This window comes from Corvus hawaiiensis, chromosome 8 (genome assembly GCF_020740725.1).
Source record: "Corvus hawaiiensis isolate bCorHaw1 chromosome 8, bCorHaw1.pri.cur, whole genome shotgun sequence".
Classification (NCBI taxonomy): Eukaryota; Metazoa; Chordata; class Aves; order Passeriformes; family Corvidae; genus Corvus; species Corvus hawaiiensis.
Genome location: NC_063220.1, coordinates 2,566,741 through 2,592,149, shown reverse-complemented (window position 1 = coordinate 2,592,149; position 25,409 = coordinate 2,566,741). Strand labels below are relative to the sequence as shown.

At 44.6% G+C, this 25,409-nt stretch overlaps 1 protein-coding gene and 1 long non-coding RNA gene across 8 annotated transcripts in view; one reads left to right on the top strand and one right to left on the bottom strand.

Annotated features, from left to right (window-relative positions):
- The window catches only part of NPS (neuropeptide S), a 34,402-nt gene extending 8,993 nt beyond the window's left edge, over window positions 1-25,409 (top strand). For 2 of the 7 annotated variants that reach the window (XM_048310812.1, XM_048310811.1), the window contains one exon: window positions 1,269-1,681. In XM_048310812.1, coding sequence (XP_048166769.1) covers window positions 1,269-1,478 — 210 coding nt within the window. In that variant the 3' untranslated portion in view covers window positions 1,479-1,681. The other 5 variants (XR_007205103.1, XR_007205104.1, XR_007205102.1 and 2 more) reach the window with 5 other exon arrangements.
- On the bottom strand, window positions 178-1,307 carry LOC125329221. The gene is made up of 2 exons (XR_007205107.1): window positions 874-1,307; window positions 178-367 (listed from the first exon to the last, which is right to left on the bottom strand). It is a non-coding gene; the product is annotated as an uncharacterized LOC125329221 (long non-coding RNA).

The following is a 25,409-nucleotide window of genomic DNA, read 5'->3' as shown; positions in this document are numbered from 1 at the left end:
AGATAGATATGTATTCATTGCCTTATTGCTAGCTAGTTTATCAGTTAATTAACTTATTTATAATCAACTTATTTATTTAGACACAGCTGGATCTGAGTAGCCACATTTCCTAGTGGATGGGTTCTCTTTATGGCAACGATGTTGTGGTTAAAAGGAGTTTAATTGCTTCAATAAATGTCAAAATAAAAGTCATTTATTCAGTAAATCTAGTGAAATAGCAGCTAAAAATTCAAAATAGGAATTTCTCTGCCTGGTTTTTGGATTTTTTGGTTTTTCTCTTGCAAAAAGCGTTTTTTCTTGTTAGGGAGAAAGTTCAGTCTGGGAAACCCCTTGTCAGTGGCAGAAAGTGTTGGATGCAGAAAAAGTCCTGAAACAAAAAAAAAATTGAAGTAATAACCAGTATTAAATAAGAGCAATAAAACACTGAATTAAAACAAATCCTACTGAATTTCATGGCAATTTTACCAGCAGTTCCAGGGGTTAATCCTATGGCTTTGCATGGAATTTTTAGAGATGGCAGAATATTGCTTTTAGATGGAAAATCAGCTGGGAAATCAGAATATGATGAAAGTTGCACAGAGCAACCATAGACATGCCAGGAAATGTTTATATTTTACAATTCATCAGTAATTAAATGCGGTTTGTTTTAAGAGTTGTTGAAATATGTCAAAGTTTTTATGTAGTTGGCATTTTTATCCTACAAAGTGGAAGTAAAAGGAATGTGGGCAAACCCCTGGATTTTTATCCAGACTTTTAAAAATTCTCATTATTACTTTGTCATTATTAAACTTCTAACTACTTCCATAACGAGTCATAACTACTGAAAAGCCTCCTCCAAAGTTCAGCTTTACAGGTATTTTTGTTTTCTCTTACCTGTAATTTAAGCCTCAGAAGTTCACACAAGCTGGTATTTAATTTTTCCCTGAAAAAATCTCATTTTCCAGCAATAAACACCCATGTTGTTCCAAGGAAACAGTGTCACAGCTGGTCAGCATCACAGAAAACAATTCATATCATACCCTAAACATAATTGTATCAGTATTTTAGATCAGAAATGTATCCAAAACTATGAAAAAATCGGATTTTGAACACGATAAATCCTTAGAAAATAACAGCTCATCCTTGTCATTCAAAGCATAAATTGCTTTTGTGTTTCTACTTTGCTTTGTATCCTGAACAAGTCCTGGCAAATACACAAATCCATAATTTTACCTTCTCTTATCTCTTTTTCTTTCCTCCTTGTTTGTTTGTTTGCCTTTAATCTCCAGAGCAGAAATCCTTTTTATTTGACCTGCCAGCTGTATGGGAAATCGGATTCGTGCCTGGTGCTGCTGAGCAGCTGCCTCTCCAAGGCGGGCAGGGATGAGGAGCTGGCTCTTGGGAAGCCTCTCCCGGAGTCCCCTCTCCACAAAAGGTCCTTCCGCAACGGCGTCGGAGCGGGAATTAAAAAAACTTCCTTCCGAAGGGCAAAGTCCTGAGCAAGTGTCCCAAAACCCGGCCCAGATTTTGATATCTGATGTTTCAGTCGTTGCTTCGAGTCTGTTTGATGCTTTTCTCTGACAAAGCCACCTCTGACAGAGTCCCCGTGTCCCCAGCGCATCACCAGATGTCGATTTCCAAGCGCCGCGAGCCAAGCGGAGCAGATGGGAGCGCTCAGGAAGGGCTTTGATCCCAAAGTTACAGTAGCATAAAGTTTTGTCTGGAAATGAATGTTTTCATTTGCTTAATTCCCCTCCTTTGTCAAGCTACAGATTTCATCAAGTTGCTTTTTGATTAATACAAAGGTAATCCCGTGCTTTGAGGAGATGTGTGCACGCAGCCTGGCGGGAGGACGGAGGATATTATTCCCAAAATCCCTCCTCTCTGCCAGACACGAGGCATTCCTGTGCTTTCCTGTCCCAAGTCACATTTACTTGAAGACAACTGGTAGTTTTAATACAGACTTAAAGTGCATTTCATTTCAGGTTTCGAAAGATATGAAGGGCCAGCAGTGAAAAACAGAATCAGGCCCTACTTGTAACTCTCACTGGCTTTTTAATATAGTTATTTAAAATGACTTTGGCAGGAAATAATCTCTGGAGATATCTCGTCTCATATCCAGAAGAATCCTGGGAAATCACTCTAAGGCAGGGTATCAGCACCACTCCCTGTGCCTCAATTAATTGACTTAGGTAGGCAACCCCCAGTTGATGAAATGTGCCAAATCTGGGATTTTTTTTTAATTTCCTGTTAGAAAAAAAAAAAAAAAGAGAAAGTAATTTGATATGAAATATGTAAATGTGGTATGGAGGAAAGGCTACCTGCTGAGTTACACACATGTGAGTTCTACCTGTGGCTGTGTCCCCTGAGCGTAACAAGCTGTGCCCTTGGCTTGAAAACGTGGCAGAGTGTCCCTGCAATGCCTCTTGCAGTCAAAGCTACAGTATTAATTATAATAAATCACTATGTGGATGTTTTCTAATATTTCCCTGGTAAATATCGTAACTCAGGAGATCACTGTTAACCCTACAATGAGATGGTTTGGTGTCATCACCTTTATGATGCCCCCCTTGAGCCCATGGGGTGAAGTGACCCCAACATGGAGCTGTGCTGGTGGGACAGTAGGTTTTTCTGGATGATTTCTGGCTGATCCAAGGAGGTGAAACACATTCCTGCCTAGTTTTGTCCCAGCTGAAAAGTTTAACACATCCTGGGTTTTAAAGTCACTTAAACACCTGAGTTCCTTTGGGGTAGTCTTGAGGTTGCTGAGTCGAGTGGGAACCATGGAACCCAGGAACCATGGAACCCAGGAACCATGGAACCGGAAACCATGGGATCCTAGGAACCATGGAACTTAGGAACCACGGAACCCAGAAACCATGGAACCCAGGAACCATGGAATCCTAGGAACCATGGGATCCCAGGAACCATGGAATCCTAGGAACCATGGGATCCCAGGAACCATGGAACCCAGGAACCATGGAACCCAGGAACCATGGAATCCTAGGAACCATGGAACCCAGTCACCATGGAACCCAGTCACCATGGAACCCAGTCACCATGGAACCCAGGAACCATGGAACCCAGGCACCATGGAATCCTAGGAACCATGGAACCCAGGAACCATGGAATTGTAGGAACCATGGAATCCCAGAAACCATGGAATCCAGGAACCATGGAATCCTAGGAGCCATGGAATCCTAGGAACCATGAATAATGCCCAAGGAATGTGCTGGATATTTATTATCCTTGGGTACTGTCAGATGGGAGCAAGCCCAGGATGGCTCCGTGGTGACACGAGGGGTTCCACTGCAGCCAGGCACTGCCCCGTGTCACTCCTGGCTGCTGGGATTTCAGCCATGGCAGATGTCCTGAAAATTTTCCATCCCAAACACTCTCCAGCTCTGTCCAGCACTGCCCAAGGAGCAGAACTGCACTGCAAGTGAAGGGCTGGCAATGACTCCTGGGCAGTGACAGAAGCAAACACATGTCCCAGGTGCATGGATTGTCCAGAGCAGCTGGGGCTGCCCCTGGATCCCTGGCAGTGTCCAAGGCCAGGCTGGACATTGGGGCTTGGAGCAGCCTGGGACAGTGAAAGGTGTCCCTGCCCATGGTAGGGGTGGCACTGGATGGGCTTTAAGGTCCCTTCCCACCCAAACCAGTCTGTGATCCTATGATCCCATGATCCCATGATTCCATGATTCCATGAATCCATTCTGCATCGGTGCACGGCTGTGGGGATGGAGGTGTTTTGTCCCAGTGCAGCTGCCTGCTGTGGCTCTGTCCTGCTCATATCCCCACCCAAATCATCTTTCAGGAAAGCAAAAAACCCATACAAGTTCATATTTACCTTTGTTTGGGTGTTCAGATCCATTTTTGTTAACATTTTCCTACATAATCAAATACATTCCTGCCTTGTAACCTGGGATGAGCAAGGTTGTCTTTAAGCCAACAGAACTCTTCGTGGAGCTTGGAAAATCAGGCTTTTCCCCTTCCTTTATTGTGCAGGAGTGAGAGTAACTCATTCAGTGTTTTGGCATTTGCCTTTGAGCAGGGCACGTTCCAGAGGGATGCAGAGCTGGTGTCCTGCTCCCACAGACCTTCATCCCCTTTTATTGAAAATAAGGAATGAAAGAAAAATTGGCTGCTGGAAAAATCCCATTGTTTATGATTTAGCCATTCCCTGACAGGCCACTCCAGCTGGAGGGATCTGCATGGACAAAACAATGGGATGAGGAGGCCACCCAGAGCCATAAGTCACCTAAATCACCTAAATCCAGAGCAAGCCTGGAAAATGTAGATTATCCAGCTGCCTTTCAGGAGTTCTGTCACTGCAGGGTTGATCTCACCTGTGCCACCCACAGAAAACTCACCCTGCAATGCTGAACTCATCTCTGAACTCTAAAGGTGGCTTTATTTTGGAGAGAACAGAGAGTGACCTCAGTGATCTCTGTCAGGAAATAAGGATCTGAGGGTGCCATTGCTGGGCACATTAATTTTTATGCTGACAGGAACTGGAAATGTGGCAGAAAATGTCTTCTTTCAGTAAAAAGAGGAGAATAAGAACAACTGTAGGGATGCCAGCCTGCAGCATAATTAATGTGCTGCCATTAATTTTATTCCTTTCTGGAGAACAGGGATTCAGGATGCTGCAAAAAAATTTTTTTTATTAATTTCTTTTCTATGTTTCTTGGCTAAACTAACAGAAAGAGAAAAGATAAGAGTTCAGAGGGTGGGAAGAGTGATGCTTTGTCTGGGGATTGAGGAGCAAGTTGGGAAGTTGGGAACGCTCTGGCCGGTCTTGGCCTGTGTGAGTAATTCAGTCTGGGACTTCAAACAAATAATTTCTACTCAATTTCTCCATCCAAAAAATAAGAAGCTGCCTTCATTGAGCTGTCTTGAGTAAACAGTGTCATGGCTGATGGACTTGGGAAGAGTTTTGGGGCAGAAAAGGGTGGTTTCCATAGCTGGAGAGGCTGAGGGAGAGGACATGCAGAATCCCTGAATCCATAAGGATTTTTTTTCCTTACTTTGCTCTAACTTGTATCTGCCTCTGGAGGCTTTAGACATAAATTTCCAGTGATGATTCCCTGGTTTTGAGTTGTAAGAACCATCCCTGAGCTCAGCAACCACTGTTTGGAGCAGCCAAACTCCATTTAGCCAGTTCTGATTCTAGTTCAAACTAGAAACCAGATTTCACTAGATTTACTGAATAAATGAATTTTATTTTGGCATTTATTGAAGCAATTAAACTCCTTTTAAACATGAAATCATTGCCATAAAGAGAACCTATCCATTAGGAAATGTGGCTACTCAGATGCAGCTGTGTCTAAATAAATAAGTTGATTATAAATAAGTTCATTAATTTATAAACCAGCCTGTCCTGAGCCCTGGGATTGGGTTGATGCTACCCTGAGGTTGTGGGAGCTGTGTCTCCATCCCATCCCCATCCCCATCCCCACACCTGGAATGGACCTTCCAAGGAGCAGGACGTGTCACCTGCTGCTCCTCTGCTCCCTAAAAACCATCTGTGCCTTTGAAGGAGCCTTGGGGTTACCACTGGTGAACCTGAAGGGAACAAATCCCGTAAAACACCAACAAGAGAAATCTGCCCAAAGACAAGAAGAGGAACTAATATTTTTCTTTTTCTCCACAGGTTATTGGCAAGGAAGGCAATTAAATAGCCTGACCTAATAGCATCTAATTAACTTGCAAGCCTGAAAATTCCCCGTTGGAATGACATCCCAATACTCGGGTTTCTGATTGCCCAGCACATATTAAAGTATGGGTATCACATTTAGGTTTCCTAATTTGCTATTATTTGCCTGTTTATGGTAATTTATTCCCTGAAAATACCGAGAGGAAGAAAGGGAGAAATCTCTTGCTGCTTTTAACTCTGGATATAATTTTGACCTTAAGAAAGAACAAGACAGATATGAGAGAGTATATTAGATGTTATTATTACCATAATAAAACAGAGATAAAAGTCATAGTGCAGAAAAGCTCTAAGACAACTATTAACCATTTGTCATATAAAGAAAATCAAAATTTAACTTATCAGAGAGTCTGGCACTTTAGAGATTCCTCATGAAAAATTACTTCTAACCATGGAGCATTTATGCAGAATGTCATTGATGAGCTGTCTGCTTAAATGTTGAAAGAGTTTGGGGAAAGATTGGAAAAATGTCAAAGATACGCCTTTTATCAGTCTGACGGAATGTTTCACGATATTTAAATTTCTTCTTGAGATTGAAGCAGCATGGCAGGACTTTTTTCTTTAAGGAAACAAGCTGAGCTCACTGCCCTACCCCAACAGGCCATGGCTGGTGAGAACAACCGAGGTGAGGATGGACCTTGGTGACTGAAAAAATGGCACAGCTGAACATCGAACATCACTCTGGGGTTGGGGTACAGAGCAATTTTGGGCTTTAGGGCATTTTTTCTGTCTTTGTGGTGATAGAAGGACTTTTTCTTCTAATTCCCTCACAGATTTGAAGTCATTGGGTTGATTATTCCAGAAATTAAGCCGATCTTAAAAGCTCGATCAGCCGAGACCCATCTTTTTGACTTCTTCAGTGTGAACCTTCCAGAAGACATGGAAGGGCTCAGTGTGACAAGAAATGAGCTGTGGAGAGCTGCTCTCCAGACATCATCCCCAGACATCATCCCCAGATTTCATCCACAACTTCCTGAAGACAACAGGGAGCGATGGAATCTTCCACGGGTTATGCCTCAGGCGTTCGGTGCATTGAGGGTCGGAATATTTTGTGTTCACTCCTTGTGGTCGGTCAAACGAACCTGGTGAGTCTCTATGGCAACCCTGGAGCGCCTCACAGAGCTCTGAGCGCTCCGAGATTCCTCTGCCCACGGAGCTCCCTCACAGATTTCTGTGCTTTGTGCCTAAGGGCTCTCCTAACCCCCGGTATCTTAACTGTGCTTTCCAAACTGCAGCCAAATTCCAGAGCTGGGAGCTCCATGAGGAGCCCAGGCTGCTGTGGCTGGCTCTGTGTCTTCATTAGCATCTTAATTAGCAGCATGACACTTGGCTGAAGCGAAGGCCTGTGAGGATGCTGTTGAAATGTATTGTTCAACTCTGTGATGTCAGCATCATTCCAGAGTCATTTCGGTTCCCCCAGCTCTGCTTTGCCTTTTTTTATGACTAAAAATTACACCATCAGTGGAGGATGGTTATCATGTTGCAGAGGGGTGTTTTTTACTTTATTTTCAGGTAAAAATCATCAATTAATTGGAAAGAACAAATGGCTCTCAACTCGAAGGAGGAGAAAAGAATATATAAGAGTAAAAATGGGGAAAAAAGTATTCCCATTTAATGGAATTTGAGCTTTTTCACTAATTTATTGATAATCCTCTACAGTTCTGTTTTAGGATATTTTTATAGTAAATCAAGACCCAGGGTCATGATGTATTTTCATATATTTCATATATTTTGGTAGGAGCCATCTCCTTTGATAGGAGCCATGTTCTTTCAGCCCATAAATTTTGCTGTCTTAATTTTTGAGTCCCACTGATTCTCCCTGATTAATGATTTTCTTGAAGCCACTGAATGGCAGTTGTGGTGGCCTTCCCCACCTCTGGAAATGTGTCAGAGATACCAAATCGTCTCAGTTTGAAGTTTTAAAGGGTTCTGCTGCACTTGTACATATTTTGGATTAAAGGATCTCTCTCCTTGGACTGGGGCACTTTTGGGTTCCCCTGTTATGACAAGGGATGTGTTTGACCCTGCTGGTCTTTCTGCTTTTTGGTTTTAGCCAGCTCTGCAAATTATTCCTCCTTTCTGGCACTGTGGGTCTTGTCAGGTTCCTGGAGGATGGGAGCAAGCACAGCCACAGGGATATTTTCTGCCTCTCTGTGGCAAAGTGCATCCTGTGAAATGCCACTCATTTCTCAGTTTTAAATTCATTTTTACATGCAAAATATGGCAAAAACTAGTGTTGCATGAGACACTGTGGCACGTCAGGATTGATGGAAAGTCATTCCCCTAATTAGGCAGCAACTGGGGCCGGCTGGAGGGTCCCTAATGTGAGGAGCTGTGGGCAAATCAAAGTAGAAAGCTGGTGGACTGCTTGTTACTGACTCAGTGTCATGTTTGGGATCAGAAATCCTGCTGGGAGTGGGCCAGTCCTGAGTGCTGGGTTTGTATTCTCTGGGATTTTCTGCTCACAAGATTTGCAAGACTATTATGAATTCTTTATTTAAATATCTTTCAATAAAATGGCCCAATTGCAAGGAAAAAAAACCCCAAAAAAGTTACTTAATACAGTATTTGTATTCTCTTATATAGAATCATGGAATGGTTTGGGTTGGAACAGACCTTCAGCATAATCCAGTCCCACCCTTTTCCATGGCAGGGACACCTCCCACTGTCCCAGGCTGCTCCAAGCCCCAATGTCCAGCTGGCCTTGGGCACTGCCAGGGATCCAGGGGCAGCCCCAGCTGCTCTGGGAAATCAGGGCCTCCCCACCCTCATGTTAATTTAATAATGAGGTTCCTTCCTTAGAGCCACTTGAAGCAATGTAGGAAAATCAACTGGAGGAGGTTATGGAGCGATTTAAGGCCCAGTCCTGATTGCTGAGCATACTTGTGTTAGCTGATCCTGTTGATTCATTTACACAGCCTTAAAGGACAGAAGATAATTGCCCCATGTGGGTGGAACTGGGCTATGAAAAGATAATTCTGAACCCAAAATCCTGGTCTTTTCCCACTTGCAAAGGTGGGGTGGTTTTGCATTTTCTTTAACTTTCTGCAAATATTAATGATAACGTCACTGGAATTCTCATAGAATATCCTGAGCAGGAAGGGATCCACAAGGATCATGGAAGTCCAGTTCCTGAAAGAAGCATCCTCATGGATGCTCCTGCCTGCCAGGAGCTGGGCAAGCCCCTGTCAGAGCACAAACTCCACATCAGATCCATGCAGCTCAAGGAGGCCACTACAGCACTTTGAACAGCCCAAATGGTTTCTCTATTTTTGTATCAAGCTGGCATTTTCCTAAATTTCTACCACCTAAATTTCCTAAATTTTCTTCTTTCAGTGCCCAGGTGCTTGTGCTGCACTTTTTGACCTCCTCACAGTGAGTTTTTCCAGAGCTAGGCAGAAGCCGTGTGAGGATGAGATCTCCAGGATCCATTTGCTCCTTTGCATGTCGAGCATGGTGCCAATTTGCATATTTTGGTGCTTGAACTTTACAAATCACTCCTTATGATCAACAAATAAGGTGTCATTTACGTGCTTGTGTTCAGGAAATGAGTTGCATTTATCTTCCCTGTGTTCTCAGGATGAGTTCAGGTGTTTTGGCACAGCACACTCGCCTCGCCTGCCTCGTGCTGTTCACCTGTCAAAGGCTGTACCTTTGAGCCTGTAACTGCTTAATTAATGATTTCATAGATGCTGTAGCCTTAAAAACTGGATTGTTTTGTCACTGGCCTAACTCGGATGTTTTTCAAAGGCATATTCAATAATTTAGCTTTTTATTTATGTAAAATACCTTCTATTTTAGATTAATTTAGTCATACCGCATTAGAAAAAACCAGTATAATTTTTAAGGGTCTGATGGCTGCAGACAGTTTCATTTGACAAATTAATTGCACAGTGTTTAGCAGAGTTAGTGAGGGAATATATCATACAGTTGTTCATTAATGATTGTTAATAAATGAGGGTGGGCAGGCCCTGGCACAGGGTGCCCAGAGCAGCTGGGGCTGCCCCTGGATCCCTGGCAGTGCCCAAGGCCAGGTTGGATGGGGTTTGGAGCAGCCTGGAACAGTGGAAGGTGTTCCTGCCATAGCAGGGGGTGAAATTGGATGGGCTTTGAGGTCCTTTCCAACCCAAACCAGTCTGGGATTCCATGATTCCATGATTCCATCACACCATTTGCTGTTCCTTACAGCTCTTTTTCCAGTTGTTGCCAGGAGCTTTTACTCCATGGCAATATTTTTTTTACTGCGTTTCCAGCCAATGCAGGAATTTTATTTTGTGTGCAAATCATGAAAGAAATGAATCCCCCTCATTATCATGGAATCACGGAATGGCAGGGCTGGAAGGGTTCCCACATGACTCAAGCTGGCATTCCCCAAGAGTCATACAAATGATGTTTCAATAGTTTTGTGTTGTATTTTTTTGGTGACTGCAGCACAGTTGTGTATTTTCCTCAGTTCCATGTTAAAAAAACACAAAAAGCCCTGGTCAGCAGGAGCAGTGAGGTTGGTGCTTGTTCCTGACTGACTGAACAAACCCGGGAAGGGAAAGCAAACTCCGGCTCTCCCGGGGATCCTGCTCAGAGTCAGTGACAGCTCTCATTTCTGAGAGCCACTTAGAAAAGTCCTGGCCTTCAGGAAATGGTTCCCTTCCCCTGTAAATAAAAAATGAATTTCACCTGCCAGAGAGGGAGAGGGAAGTGATGCCTTTTGAACTGTTAATATTTTGATGCTGTGGAGCTGCAGACACACAAATCCAGGAGTTATCCAGGCAGGAATGCTGCACATCTGACATGGAGCCCTGCAAAAATTCAATTACAAAATGAGGCCACTTCTCCTTTTCCTACAGGAAAGTCCCCCACATTCCCTGTGCCACCTCAGGCAGGATTCTGACTGATTCTGCTTCTGCACTTGGCTCTTGCACCCAAAATTTTGAACTTGTCCTTTTTCCTTCCACTGGTCTGTTGATGGGATTGTCTGCTCCCACTTGGAATTTGTGTGGCATCCAGACACTGCAAATTAATTTGGTGTTTCAGCAGTGCTGCAGGGGAAATCATAACTAATTATGGGAACGATGAATAACCATGGGATGGCGTGAGGGAGATTTCCAGAGGAGCAAGGAGGGGTTAAAACTGGATCTGTAATTCCCATATTTTGGGGATATGTTTTGTCCTGCAACTTCCACGAGAAAAAGTTCCCAGGGAGGTAAAAGTTGGTGACTTCTGTACAACGTTTTGGGTTTTTTTTGGTGATCACAAGCTTAGCTTCTTAAATGAGGTGTGGCTGGAGATGGGGGAAGTGGTAATATTTTCCCAGCGAGCCTGAAGTGGCTGCAGGTTAGCATTCCATAATGATTTTTGTCAGAAAGATGAATGCCATCCTAAAAAAAAGTTGGAAGCTCACAGCACCTCGGCTTTGATATATGAATATTGCCACTGTGGATGCTGGAGTGGCATTCTGGATGCTTTGTGGGTTTATGGCTGTGAGACATTCCTTAGGCTGATTCAGAAACACTTTTCCTACACATTTGAAAGCAACTTTTTGTCTTTGACTTTTTTTTGCCCCTTTTTTTTTTTTTTTTTTTTTTTTTTTTTTTTGGTTCATCTGTGATTTCAAAACACTTCTGGAAGTGAATTGAAAAGATTGGAGGATTTTGGAGCCATTCATCACGCAAAAGTGAGTAGTCACCTTTTAGCCACCTCTGGATTAATACCCTGCAATGTCATGGAAGGGCTGTGCTGCATTAATTCCCACGAATTCCAGCTGGGAAACCACGGAGCCCTCACAGACAACTGTTGGGAATGGGAATAGTTAATATGTGTGAGGTTTTATAAATTGCCCACCCTCCCAGCTATACTGATACCATGAAAATGTCACTTTTGAGAGATTTCCCAGAATTGTGATCGTTTTTTAGTGAAAATAGCAGTTTTTGTTTGGAGCACGTTCGTAACCTCAGCCCCAGCCTGCCGAAGAACTTGGCAACCAGAACTGGTTAAAATACGTTGGAAAAAAGCAGGAAAATGGGACACTGCCCTCTAACGTCAACAAATCCAAGCAAAAGGGACTGGAAAGCACCACAGGCAGGTGAAGTGGGATGAGGATTCACTCTGGATGAACAGAGCTTGGAGTAGGAAAGTAGAGGAGCATTTGAAATTTGGGGGTTTCAACAGCATCAAATGCAGCTGAGCTTCCAGGAAAAGCCAAATCTGAGCCTCAAGTTCCATTTGTTTCTCAAATCCTGCCCCAGGTGAGGCTTCATCTGTTTCCTTCCTGCCTTTTAGTGGGATGAACATTTAGTGGGATTGGATCAGATGGTCCATTGTGACCTTTTCCCACCTCACCCATTCCGTGATCCTGTTTTCCATGGAAAGGTGGACTCCAAACACAGAATACTTCATGCCAGTTGCTAAAACACTCAGATTAAGTAAAATAAACATGTCTTGGATCTGTTACCACTTCCTATTGCACCAAATGTGCTTTAAAAATATCAAAGATACCCAAAAAAGGGAAAAGTCACTATTTGCATTAATATCAAAGATCGGAGAACACAGGGAAAGGTCCCTGTGTGAGGTCCCACTCTGTGATTTCGACACCACCAGATTTTGGGGATTTGTTTTCCCTTGCTGCCCAGCAGCAGATTTCTGTGCATTTCACATTTATTTGTGGCCACCAATTCACACCCTGGGACCAGTGCTCCTTTTCCATGGAGAAGGGCTCGGGGAATAAACATGAAAGGTGTTCCCAAAACACTCCAGACAGCAATGCTTAATTTTGTGATCACTCAGGCAGCTCACAGGAATATTCACAGGGGAAGGACACCAAGGTGGATGCAAATCCAAACATGATTGAAGCATCAATCACTTATTCATGGAGAAATATTTACAGTGGGGTTTTTTTAACTTGATGAAGAGATAATGAAATGTGTGTCCTAGGGGGGTTTATGGGCAAATTTTATTCCAAACATTTGCAATTAATGCAGAAATGGTGCACTCCTCGAGTATTGAAAAGGGCCAGGAATGAAACAAAACCCCAGAGGGGTTGAAATCAGGCTGGCCAGGACTTATGTCCAAACCGTTTTCCATTGGAAAATGCCAGATCATAAAGAATGAAGTGATCTGTGGAAATCAATCAATCCTGACAGAGTCACAGCAAGGAACATTCCCTGCCAGCTGTCAAGCTCCTGCTCCAGTCTCCTTCAGGAGCAGATCCAGGATGTTCACCCACCCGGACACCTGGACACACATCCCATGTCCTGTGTCCTTCCCAGCCCTGGAAGCCACCAGGAGCTCCAGAGCCACTGAAACCCAGTGTCACTGTGACCTTTCTGCTGAGCTGCATGACAGATTTCCTGGTCTGGAGTGACACGTGCAGGTGTGTTTGCTTTTTCCCTTTTATTGTACATTTTTAACCTCAGAATTACCGGCACTGATTTCTGGTCTCCTGAACAAGAAAGGAAAAGCAAATCCAAGCTGAAAACTGGCAAAACCTGGAGAAAAGCTTTCCCACTCTCCCAGAGCACTGACTCTAAAAGACCAGCAGATTTATTGATGTTAGCAAGTGTTTATTCCTTGTTTTCCAGATAATCCAAAGCAAGCCGAGTGCTCCTGGTACTAAAAGGAGCGGGAAGTGCCAGCCTTGGAGAGCTGCCACCTCGACTGGCCATTCCCAAACTGCACTGCAGGCACTCCCAGGGGGTCAGGAGACTTTCCCAAACCTCATTACATCCCCCATGGGGGCATTATCCCTGCAGCTCCTGCATCTGCACTAATTTGGGTGGGATGGGGGAGCAGGAGGGGTCGGGACCCACAGTTATCAGCCCTGCTGGAGCTGCTGGAGGTTTTCCTGCAATAAATTAAGAGTTTTTTTCTTTTTCTCATCCTAGCTGTAGCACGGTGTGTTTCCAGCCCTCCAGGAGGTGTTTCCACAAGCCTTGGCAGCACTTTTGGGTACATCTGTGGAGGTTGGAGATGCCCGTGAGCAGATGGAGCTGCTGCAGATGGCCCGGCTGGCACACACGGGGAGGAGGGGTCGGTTCCTTGTGGTGGGAGTGGGATGTCAGAGGGGTCAGAATGGCTTTCCCTTATCACTCAGGATCCTTGTACCTGCGATTCCAGGCTGGAAAATTGTAAATATCACATGGAGTGGCTTTCTCTTATCACTCAGGATCCTTGTACCTGTGATTCCAGGCTGGAAAACTGTAAATATCACAGGGCAAGGCTCATTGCTGGCACCTTGGGAGGGATGGGGTTAGGAGAGGTATTTCCAGCCTGCATCCTGCAAGTTGTTCCTGTTAAATGCTGATTAATTGTTATCTCTTGTTAATAAATACCACAAGGAGAGGTGGAGCTCTCCTCCACACAGCTCTGGCCTGGTTTAAATTAAGATTTAGGAGAGGGATGGGAATGAGCCATTGCTGGATGTGTGGGGAGAGCAAGGGAATATTGCTGTGCTCTCCTTTTCCAGAAGCAATTTCCAACCTCCCTCCCCAAACACAAAGTCCACCGGTGGGCAGAAACCAAGATTAAATCTGTCATGTTTTTATTTCGTTCCAATACCTCTGTTTGAAATCTAAACTAACTTGCCGAGGAAAGCAAGGAGCCCTCTAACACCAGAATTCCAGCAGCAGAAACAACAGCCAGGCTCCAAAGGGCAGTAAAATATTCCATTAGCTGTGAAAACCAGAGGATTCTGCAGCAGTGACAGAGGAGTTTTATATCCTGTATGGATTTCCTTCGAATTTTAATGAAGGAAACCAAGTAACAAGGAAGATTCTCCCACTTTAATAGCAGAAAGAGTGGATTCTCTGGGAAAGGAGTGGGATGCCTTTTATCTTTTCCTAATGAAAACACTGCCACCAGCTGGTTAATGAATGGGTCTGACGGGGGCTTTGCACAGGAAAAGTGACGCTGGGGGCTTTTAACCCACAGCTAAACTAAAGGGAGTGGTATTTGAGGCCAGTATGTTTTCAGAACAGAAAGTAATTAATTACCTGTATGCTCCATTTCTTTTTCAAACAGAGGTACATGATAATAAAGCAATTAATGCTTCTTGCCTTAAATATCTTGTTAAACAAAGGTGCCACTACATGAGGTACTTCAATCACCTTCCACCTCCGTGAACTGGTGTGACCATAGCTTCCACTGCAGCTCAGACACCTCCAGGTTTGTGGCTGATTATTTTTCAATTAGCACTGAAATGAATTGAATTGAGGCATTTGAAATGCATTTAAATGAATTTGTCTTTTCAGATTCATGGGTTGTTACTGATGTCCAGTGTTTTGCTGAGTCCCTGCTCACCGGAGCACACCCTGGCAGCTCTGGGCTGTGAGTGCAGCTGTGGGTCTTGGTGCCAAGATTTGGCGTGGTTCCATCAGCTCCTCACTCCTGATTTTGTTAAAACATCAGCAGTGGCAGCACTGACATTTCAACTGCCATGGTGGGCTTTGAGACAATTCCCGTGCTCGGAATGATCATTTCGGGTTTCCTGCAGCAGCGAGAAAAGTGCTGCTCAGCTTTTTAACGCTGATGGAACAATCGCTGGGAAGAGAAACCTTGTAAATGGAGGGTGAGGCTCGGAGGCACAATTCCGTGCTCAGGGGGGACTCCCAATTGATCCTGTGCTGGAGAGACGGAGGATTTACTGCATTCTGAGGCTCTGTGAGGGCAGCAGTAGATGTGTTTCATGTTGGAGTAAATCATTTCCCTTACAGGTGATGATCTCCTCTGGCCCCAAACTCAGGTAGTGACTTTTGGTGCTGGTTATATTTATTTGGGGTTTTTTATCTCTCAGCAAGCTGAAGCCATGAAGAATTTCAAGACCCCTTCACCAAGCTTTGGCTTGAGGAGAAAATTTGCCCACCAAACCTGTGCCTGTGGTATCACAGAATCCTTGAGGGTGGAAAAGCCCTCCAGGATCACCAAGTCCAAGCTGTGCCCGATGCCCACCCTGTCCCCAGCCCAGAGCCCTGAGTGCCACGTCTAGCCCTTCCTTGGGTACCTTCAGGGACTGGGACTTCTCTGGATGTGCTCCAGAGCTCTGTGGCTTTTTGCAGCCTCTCTCCTGCACCATGAGCCAAGAATTCTCCCTGGCTTTTGCCACCAGACTCAGCTCAGGGCAAACCTAAACCATGTTTTTGCTCTTACCTTATCATTAATAGGGTTAAAACAATTAAAGATATGATTTTTTTAAAAAAAGTGGTGGTAAAATTTTAAGTGGCTCCGAGTTTTTTATGAGCAGGTTTCAACCCAGCAGCCCACAAGCCCTGCTTGAAGCTCTGTGTGGGGTGGGGTTTTCTTCCCAAAACCACTTTCCTTGATGTGAGAGTAGATTAATTGCTCCTGTTTTCCCTTGGAAACAAATATTTCTCTAATGATCCAATATCTCATTAGGCAGCACCAAAATACTGGTTTTGCTCAGGGAGTACCTGGTTTGTCATGAGCTGACAAGCAGGTGTTGGACCTTAAAACACCCCAACATTGAAACTGTTCTGTCTGTGCACCTTCCACACCCTAAGAGTGTCCTATTCTCCGTATCCATTGGAATGCCTGAGTGGAATATTCACTGCTCAGCAATAACAACAAACACATTCAAATCCATTGGTTTAATTGGCTACGAAACTTCTCCTCTGGGAGGGAATTCAGGACATAAAACATTTTACAGCCCTGGTGCAGATTATGTCGAGTTCTCTCCCAGCAGTCCCATTTATTTCAATGGATTTCCTGCAAAACGGGAGAGCCAGTGGAGAGAAGAGGGAATCCAGCCCCACACCTGGCCAGGGACGCTGCTGACAGCACCACGAGAGAGGTAAAACACCCTGAAGTCACCTATGGAAACTCAGCCAGCAGGAGAAATTTCTCTCTTCACTGTACAATAATCCTGCCTTGGAGAGGAGGATTAGGGGAGGATTAAGCTGCAGTGAAGCAAGGGCACTCTGTTCCCCAGGGCCAGACTTCTCCAAGGGATTTAGTGGAATTTGGAAGGCACCCGTTGAGTTCACGTGGCCGCTGCTTTACCCCGTCCTCCCGAGCCTGCGGTGTGGATGTGACCTGGGAGCTCCAGAAACACGGCTTTGGGGGATAACACTGGAACTTCCTGATCTCTGAGGGCACTTGGGATGGCCCCAGCATGGGTGGGATCTCTGTGGCTACAGTGGGCAGCTGGGTCTCTGCTCCGTTGGTAACCAGAGCCACGATGGAGCTGCAGGTGCGGATGCAGACACTGGGTGAGGAGAAATGGGAGTATCACTGGAAATCTCTTTGTTTTACTGATTTCACCTCGGTTTCTTTTTTTTTTCCCATTGTTGGGTCTATTTTAAGGAGGCTCAGGGGGGACCTTGTGGCTCTGCACAAGTCCCTGACAGGAGGGGGCAGCCGGGGGGGTCGGGCTCTGCTCGCAGGGAACAGGGACAGGAGGAGAGGGAACGGCCTCAGGCTGGGCCAGGGGAGATTCAGAGGAGGAATTTCTCCATGGAAAGGGTTGTCAAGGATTGGAAGGGGCTGCTCAGGGAGGTTTGGAATCCCCATCCCTGGAGGGAATGACTGGATGTGGCACCCAGTGCTCTGGGTTGGGAACAAGGTGGGGATCAGTCACAGGTTGGACTCGATGGTCTTGGAGGGCTTTTCCACCCTGAATGATTCTGGGATTTTGGGATCTGATACATAAATCAATATATACTGCCAGCAGCAAACAAAGATCCAGATCTGATCCTGAAATTTAAGTTATTCCGTAATTAAACAAAAAACTCATTCCAGGGAGATATTTAGACAGTTGCCTCTTTCCAGAAGCCATAGATATTCTAGATTCTGACAATACTACTCAACTAGAGGGTTTCTCATCAGCCAAAAGTCATTGAATATTTGAAGCCAGTTCATAAATGAAGTCAGGATATGAAACTGTCAAATTAAAACTGAAAATGTGCGTGTGTACACGGGGCAGATAAGTGCATTGTGCTGGTCTGAATTACCTGGTAACTTGTGAAACGTCTCAGGGTAATTGCACTTTAAAATTGATGTTTGGGTCTCTGTCAGGCTGGGAATATCCATCTTCCGAACTACAGATTCCCAGCACAGTGGAGAACTCTGTGTTCCACGAGAGTTTATTATGAGCTACACAGAAATCCTAATTGGGCTTCTAATTGCCAGCAAGTTTGGCAGAAGAAAAAGAGCATTTTAGGGTGGATCCCAATTGTTCAGCAAACACAGAAGAGTGATGGGAAGGGACAGGTTTTGTGTCAGAGCAAAGCTGATGTGTCCCAGGAGGATGTGGTGGCTGGAGCAGGCTCCTGTGGGGTGGGAATGGTGCTTGATCCCAGTGGGTTTTGGATCAGATCCCGGGATAGCAACACAAGCTCTGCAATATTGACTGTTCCAGAGTCATGTTTCTCTACAGATCTCATTAACTGCCCCCTCATTAACTACAGGGTAATTGGGCACTTCTCATTTCACAAAGAGAATGTGCTGACCTTCAGTCAAATTCTAACAGACACTTCAGGGGAAGATTCAGAAAGCTCCTCTTGGAAAAATGAAAATCATGGCATGTCAGGCATGACAAACATCTTTATTTTCTGCCTGTGTGTTTCAGAGGCTTGACTTCTGATTCAGCACATGAACACCTGCAGGAAAAGCTGTTTTCCCAATGTTCTTGGCAGATTTCTGCTCGGGATTATTTCAGATTGCAATGTTTTGCTTGCTGATAAGATGTAAATAAACCCATGGGCTCCTATTCCCCTTTGATAAAGGAATTAATAGAATAAAAGACGAAACAGTCTCTCTTAAAAGATGTTTACACACATTACAGAGTTGTGAAGCTTTCTGAAGGTTGCTCATCCAAAAATGACAACAAAAGTGATGTTTTGTGCTGTAATTTAGCAGATTAGCAGCTAAATATCAGGTTATTAATTGACTTCTTTCCCCCAGTCCTCCTTAGGGTTACCTGGTCAATCCTGAAGGCAGAACGAGAAAATATCTCCTCACTTAGGAAACATGACCAGGCAGCAGAAATGGTGGTGATTTTTAGCAGAGACTTCTGCCAACAGAGCTGTTACTCCTACAGGAGACTCCTGACAAGTCCAGAACAAATATTCTGACAGCGAATCGACTCCTGACCTGCGTGAGCCAAACACTTTGAAAAATGCTGTGTGTTGACTCAGTCAAAGGTTTTCTACCTTGTTGATAAACTCAGCTCTTTCAGCCTTCAAAAGAGTGATTTCTGTGTTCCTTGGCATATCCTTTGTGTTCTCCTTGCAGGAATTTGTGAATACAGCAGTAATCAGTTAATTCTTACCCATTTTAAAAGCCTTTTGTATGCTACAGTGGGCTTGGGAGCAGCACCTTCAAATTACACCTTAGGATTGAAAATGTTTTCCCTTCAGGAATATCTCCCAGGCTAACAATGCCCACTGTTTTCCATCGTGTTTCCCATGGGAACATGAGCCTTTACAGGAGGGCAAGAACTACCCTGAGGGGGGAAATAACAAGGAGAATGGAAAATCCAGGCTTGTGAAACCATTTGTTTCCCAATGACTAAACAGAGAGTGTGGATTTCCACTTTGTCTTTCCAATCCAGGCCTCGGTCAGGAAGGGCTGAGGCCTCCCATGTGTCATCACCATGCTGGGCTTCAAAAGAGGTTTCTTCTTCTCCTCCTTCTTCCCCCAGGTGGCTCCTGCCTGGCACACAACAGCACTAAACCAACAAATATGGGGGGTTTGATGTTGTGACTCAGAAAAATCAACTCCTCCCAAACAAAAGCTGAAAGAGACTCAAGAGATGGTTCGGGCCCAGATCTTGTGTTGCCTCCAAGCAAAAACATTCTTGTAAACACCGAGTCAGACAACAACCCTGCTGTGACAACAGCCAGCAGCAATGCTCCAGACACTGGCAATGAGGAAGTCTAGACAGCTCCTGCAAGAGCAATCAGGAGTTCTTAAGATGTCTCCTGTTGCCATTGAGTTGGTCTCATTTTGCCTCATTGCCAGTGGACCAAGCTGGCTGGTGGCTTACCCCCCTCAAAGAGCCTGCCTTAGTCATCCTTTTCTTCTATTAAACTAAATCAAAACTTTAAACTTCTTTTTAAAAAGTCATGGTTTTTTTGAAAGTCTGGGTGTCTCTGCTGTCTTCCAACTTCTACATTTCATCTCCAACCTTTCTGAAACTATCTCTTAAATTAAACATCTCTTTGCAGCACTCACAATAATGGCTCGTATTCCATATCCTCCCTCTTCCAGCACTTCCTGAAAATAACTGCATGGAAAGCTACTCCTACCTGAATTTTGCCTTTCTGGATGTGTGTCTCATTTAATGCTTCCCTGTGGCAATCTCCAGTTCTGGTTGTTTGGCTTCTTTTCTATTTTGTGACATTGTAATTTTTACATAGATGGAAATACTGAAGAGAATCAGGCCGAGAAGAGATTCCTGTGGATGTGCACTGAGTTAACCCCAAGTGGATTGATGAATTACTTCCTGAGGGTAGAAAACACCCCTTTTTCCCAACAAGTATCCAAATAACCTGGTCCTACCATAAGATCTTATGACAGAATCCAGCAAGTGGCACAGGAGGAAAAAAAAATCCACTTCCAAATTTTTGTGCTGCTCCAAAACACGACATGAACTCTGCCATTAGCTTTGCTTTTGTCATCTTCTCTGTCTGAATTTTAAAGCTCTGCACATAAAGCAGCCGGAATTGCTGCCGGATTTCGAGGCAGGTGACATTTGTGTATCGCTGTCGTCGCCGCCGGATGACTCTGGTAATGCTCTAATTATGTGTAGTGAGTTGTCTCTAAGTGCTGGATGAAAAGCTCCCTGCATCATTAGGCACCTTGTTGTTTACTAAATGTCTTTTATGATCCTACAGGGGCCCCAGTGAAGGTTGTGGCCGTGATTGCGTGCGGAATTTCTATTTCTGGGGATTTCTAATTCAGCTGTTCGTTTTCACTCCGGGCTGAAATCTGGCGGATTGATTCTCAGCTGAGCCTAAATTAATTTAATTTAGTTTAACAGCAAAGTTTGGCAGGGCTGGGTTAGACAGCTCGAGGGTGGCTCTTTTAGCATTAAAACGACAACGTTTTCCAATATATTTTCTTTTTTGGTAGAGGATAAGAATTTTAAAGGAAAGATCTTAAAGCCTGAGGTGGATGTTGGTCTGGATGAGGGAATCATGGAATGGGTTGGGTTGGAAGGGAGCTTAAAGGTTGTCTACTCCAACACCCTGCAATGAGCAGGGACATCTTCATCTAGACCATATTCCTGGTTTTCTCTGGATGAGGGACATCATCTCTCTGGACTTCTTTCAGATGTTTGGTGTTAACCATGAGCCAAAATTACTTTTTTTTATTTAAAAAAACCTGGCTTTATTAATCATTCCATTTTGTTGGGGTTTTTTTAGAAACCCAATTTTGAAAAATCTCTAGATAGATGGAAATGTTAATTAAACACGTGCTGTGAAGAAAAAATATGACTGTCCTATGCTAGCTCTACAGCAAATCTAAAATTAATTTGCAATTTGAAAATAACACCAAAAAAATGAATGGGTTTTTAACCAACTCGAATGGGATCAGCTGGAAAGGGAAGTGTGTTTCTGGCAGAGGAATTAGAGTGGCAATCTGACACATTGTTTGGCAAGGACTAATATTAGGAATATTTTGTCAAGTGCTATGAATAAACTGGAAATAGTCTGGAAGGGTCCTGTAATGGCTGACTCAGCTGGTGCTTCCCAGAAAAATTTTCAGCACTCCATGACTACATTTTATGAAAAAGTTGATGTGGTTTCTCCTTGGTTTGCAAAGGAATTGATCCCTGGGAAGTGCAGGATTTCCACTTTTAAAGCACCTCTGTGTTGACCTGGCAGGAGTCATTTCACATGAGGCAGAAGGACAACGGGGGCTGCAGCCACTGGAGGAGATTGCTCTGGAAAATTATCCAAGACTGGAGACCAGCAGAGAAAAGTGTCTCAACAAAAGGCTGGGAGAGCTGGGAATGTTCACCTGGAGGAGGCTCCAGGGAGAGCTCCGAGCCCCTTGCAGGGCCTAAAGGGGCTCCAGGAGAGCTGCAGAGGGACTGGGGACAAGGCATGGAGGGACAGGACCCAGGGAATGGCTTCCCGCTGCCAGAGGGCAGGGCTGGATGGGATATTGGGCAGGAATTGTTCCCTGGGAGGGTGGGCAGGCCCTGGCACAGGGTGCCCAGAGCAGCTGGGGCTGCCCCTGGATCCCTGGCAGTGCCCAAGGCCAGGCTGGACATTGGGGCTGGGAGCAGCCTGGGACAGTGGGAGGTGTCCCTGCCATGGCAGGGGTGGGATGGGATGAGCCTTAATGCCCCTTCCCACCCAAACCAGTCTGTGAACACTTCCAGGGATCCAGGGGCAGCCACAGCTTCTCTGGGCACCCTGTGCCAGGGCCTGCCCACCCTCACAGCCAGGAATTCCTTCTCAATATCCCATATAAACCTCTCCTCTCTCAGTTTGAAGCCTTTCCCCATTAGTCCTTTCTCATCTCATCAGTACTCGCTATAGATTTTAAAATCTTAAAGCAAAATTTAAACAACTTCTGGTTTTCTCTCTCCAGAAAAAAAAAAAACAGATAAAAATATTTTTCCCGCCCCCTGAATATTTTTCTAAACAATTCCCAGTTTGTCACCAAATTCACCTGGCAGATTCCTGATTGCAGACGGGAAACTTGACTCTCAGTCTGTTTACAAAAGGTAATTCCCAGGGAACACTGACTTTTTAATGATATTTAGGTTATTAAACGTTTCCCTTGCTCAAAGTCAACAGAAAGTTAGTTTTTGGGTAAGATCAAGAATAGAAAGATCCAACACTGGCGGAGATGGGTCTGGATATTTATCTGAGTGCATCAGAGGAATTCTGTGATAGGAATGTTCCTGGTCATTACCGATTGTGACAATCAGCAATTCCACATTTGGGATAGGAACTCGGGATAGAAACTGATGGAGGGTTTTGTTAAAATGTCAGTGCACTTCATTTTTATCTCTTGATTCCATGTTTGTGGGCTCGCTTCCTAATTCATTTTTCTTTTATTTTTCTATATTATTCAGATGGTGAATGCAAATGTATGTGCAGAGTTACAGCACAGAATGTGCCCAAAAAATCTTTAGGCAAAAGTCCATTTATTTCAGATTGAAGAAATAAGATGATGTGACTTTATTAAAAAAAGAAGATTGAAAACTCCGTGATGTGAGACACTTTTAAATGAAAACCCGTTAAATTATTTACTGTGGTAAAATAAGTGTTTAATGGAGAAACATTTAAAATTTAATTGAGTGCTGAGATTATTGGGTGAATTATGTGAGGCGCCCACAAGAGGTGCAGCTTTCTTTTGTAAGTGAAAGCCCTCAGAAAAACATGTTTATGAATAGATTTTGAAAGAACAACAACAAGAACCAGAAAATAATGGAACGTTGTAAAATGTTGTGTCATGTTATTACTTACATCAGTAGAGAAAACTAAAACTGAATAATTTGGGGGAAGGGGGGGGATGAGTAGAGCTGGGCTTAAATTTGAGGTCTATGGCTGAAAGTTCTCTTTGGAATCATAGCTGGATAATTAAATAACGGATTTAATCTGCTATGTAATCTGAGTTGAAGTGACTAACTGAAAACTCAAAATAAAACCACAGCAGCTTTGCCATGGAATCCCAGACTGGTTTGGAAGGACCTCAAAGCCCACCCAGTGCCAGCCCTGCCACGGGCAGGGACACCTCCCACTGTCCCAGGCTGCTCCCAGCCCCAATGTCCAGCCTGGCCTTGGGCACTGCCAGGGATCCAGGGCAGCCCCAGCTGCTCTGGGCACCCTGTGCCAGGGCCTGCCCACCCTCCCAGGGAACAATTCCTGCCCAATCTCCCATCTAAATCTCTTTCAGCTGGTTCAAGACCACCAGCTTTTACTCCCACCACCTCTGCCTGTTGCAGAACTCCAGGACAAACATAAACCTTTATCCTTTCCTTTTTGCTCATTTGTGCCTCTGAACCAGAGCATCGGACACTGGGACAGTGCAGGACTGCAAAAATTCCAAAAATCCCTCCGTGAGCTTGAAGTTGCTCATGACACACAAGACAGGAGATGCTCATTAACATCCACAGGGCTTGGCCAACACAAAACTGCCAAGTCAGGCTGAGAAAGGTCAACACCCAGGAGCTGTTTGTGCTGACGGTTAAGAGCCTAAAACCCTTTTGCAATTATGGAAATGGGCTGGAAAATATTCCGTAGGCGAGGATGTGCTGGGGATTCATTGCCTGTCTTTATCTCATCAATTTCAGAACACGAGTTGTTTTTCCTGAGCATCATTCATGATCATAAAGTGCTTATCCCTCCATCATTGTCTCCTCATCCCCTTTTTTGTTACAGGCTTGGCTGGCCTGAGATTATCCTAAACTCTTTGGAGCTGGGATAAAACATTTGGACAACATCCAGCGTGGTGGGACCTGCTCTGAATTGGAGCATTGAAAACAATCTCCACAGCAATCCTATGCAACACATGGAAAATTGTGATAAGGGTGTCTTTAAAGCTTTTTAATGGGATGTGATTATGGATATTCTGTTGTCCTGCAGAAAATACCAGGAGAAACTTCATGGGTATTGGAGCAACTGAGAGTAAACTTGCTTATTTCTAATTAGCTTGTATTAATTGAGAGCTTTTCATCAGTTAGTCCGAAATTAAGGGAAAATCTTTATGTTGCCACTCAGAGCTGCTGTCCTTAGGCTTTCTCCTATGGAAGAACTGCAGATGTTTAGGAATTATCGTCTTGAAACACTTCATTTGCATTCTGACTTCAAAATGAAGCGATGATCCTTACAGACTAAGCAGAGGTTTGATTAGCAGGGATGAAATGATGTTCTTGGGAAATGTCACACTGCAGCTCCCCTCTCTGTCAGCAGAAGGGTTTGAGGAGGGAATTGTGTCCCTGTCTGACCCTGAACATTCCTGAACGGAACTTTGGGATTTCAGGCACAGCCCATTCTCTTACACTCCCCACACTTCTAAACACTTTGCAGTAATCCAGATGGAAGGTCACAAACACATCAGAAACATTCTTGAAAAAACCTTCGATTATTTATTTTTTCCTTCAGATTGCCTTGCTGTTGGCCAAAGAAGCACTTTGGGGATGAACAGATGCTGACTTGATCAAAACCTCTTGTGTTCGCTCTGGTACCTCTTTAAAACCAGCAGCAGAGACCTTGGCTCTGTGGATGAAGATTCCAACATTAGTTCCCACTTGGTTCCGTGGACATCACCATTCCTGTTCACCCCTCTTGGAGTGGAGCTTAAGGTCCCTTCCCAAAAAAACCCCATCGCACGGCTCTGCAGCTTCTGGAGCCCTGGGTCCATGGAAATGCAGTTTCAGAGGAGCTCCGAGGAAATGGTGTTTTGGGGAGAGCAGAGTGGCTGGAACAGAGGAACAGGATCGGTCTCCTCGAGCGAGCCCTTGTGTCTCAGGGAGCGGGATCGGCTCGCTCCTAACGCACCTGGTGACTCCCAGAGCGGGGCATGGAAACGCAGCCCTGGTCCGAAAGAAACCCTGCCCGGGAAGGCGGGCTGGGATTGGGAGCTGGCTGCGGGAGCTCGCTGTTAAAGGCGATCTTTTGGCTGTAAAGGTGCGCCTTTGTCTCTGTGCGAAGCACCCGGCCGTAGCGCCCTTTGCGCTGCTGTCTCCTGATTTCCTTAAGCTTTTATTAAACTGTCCCTTTTCTTCAACTTTCCTTCAAATTCT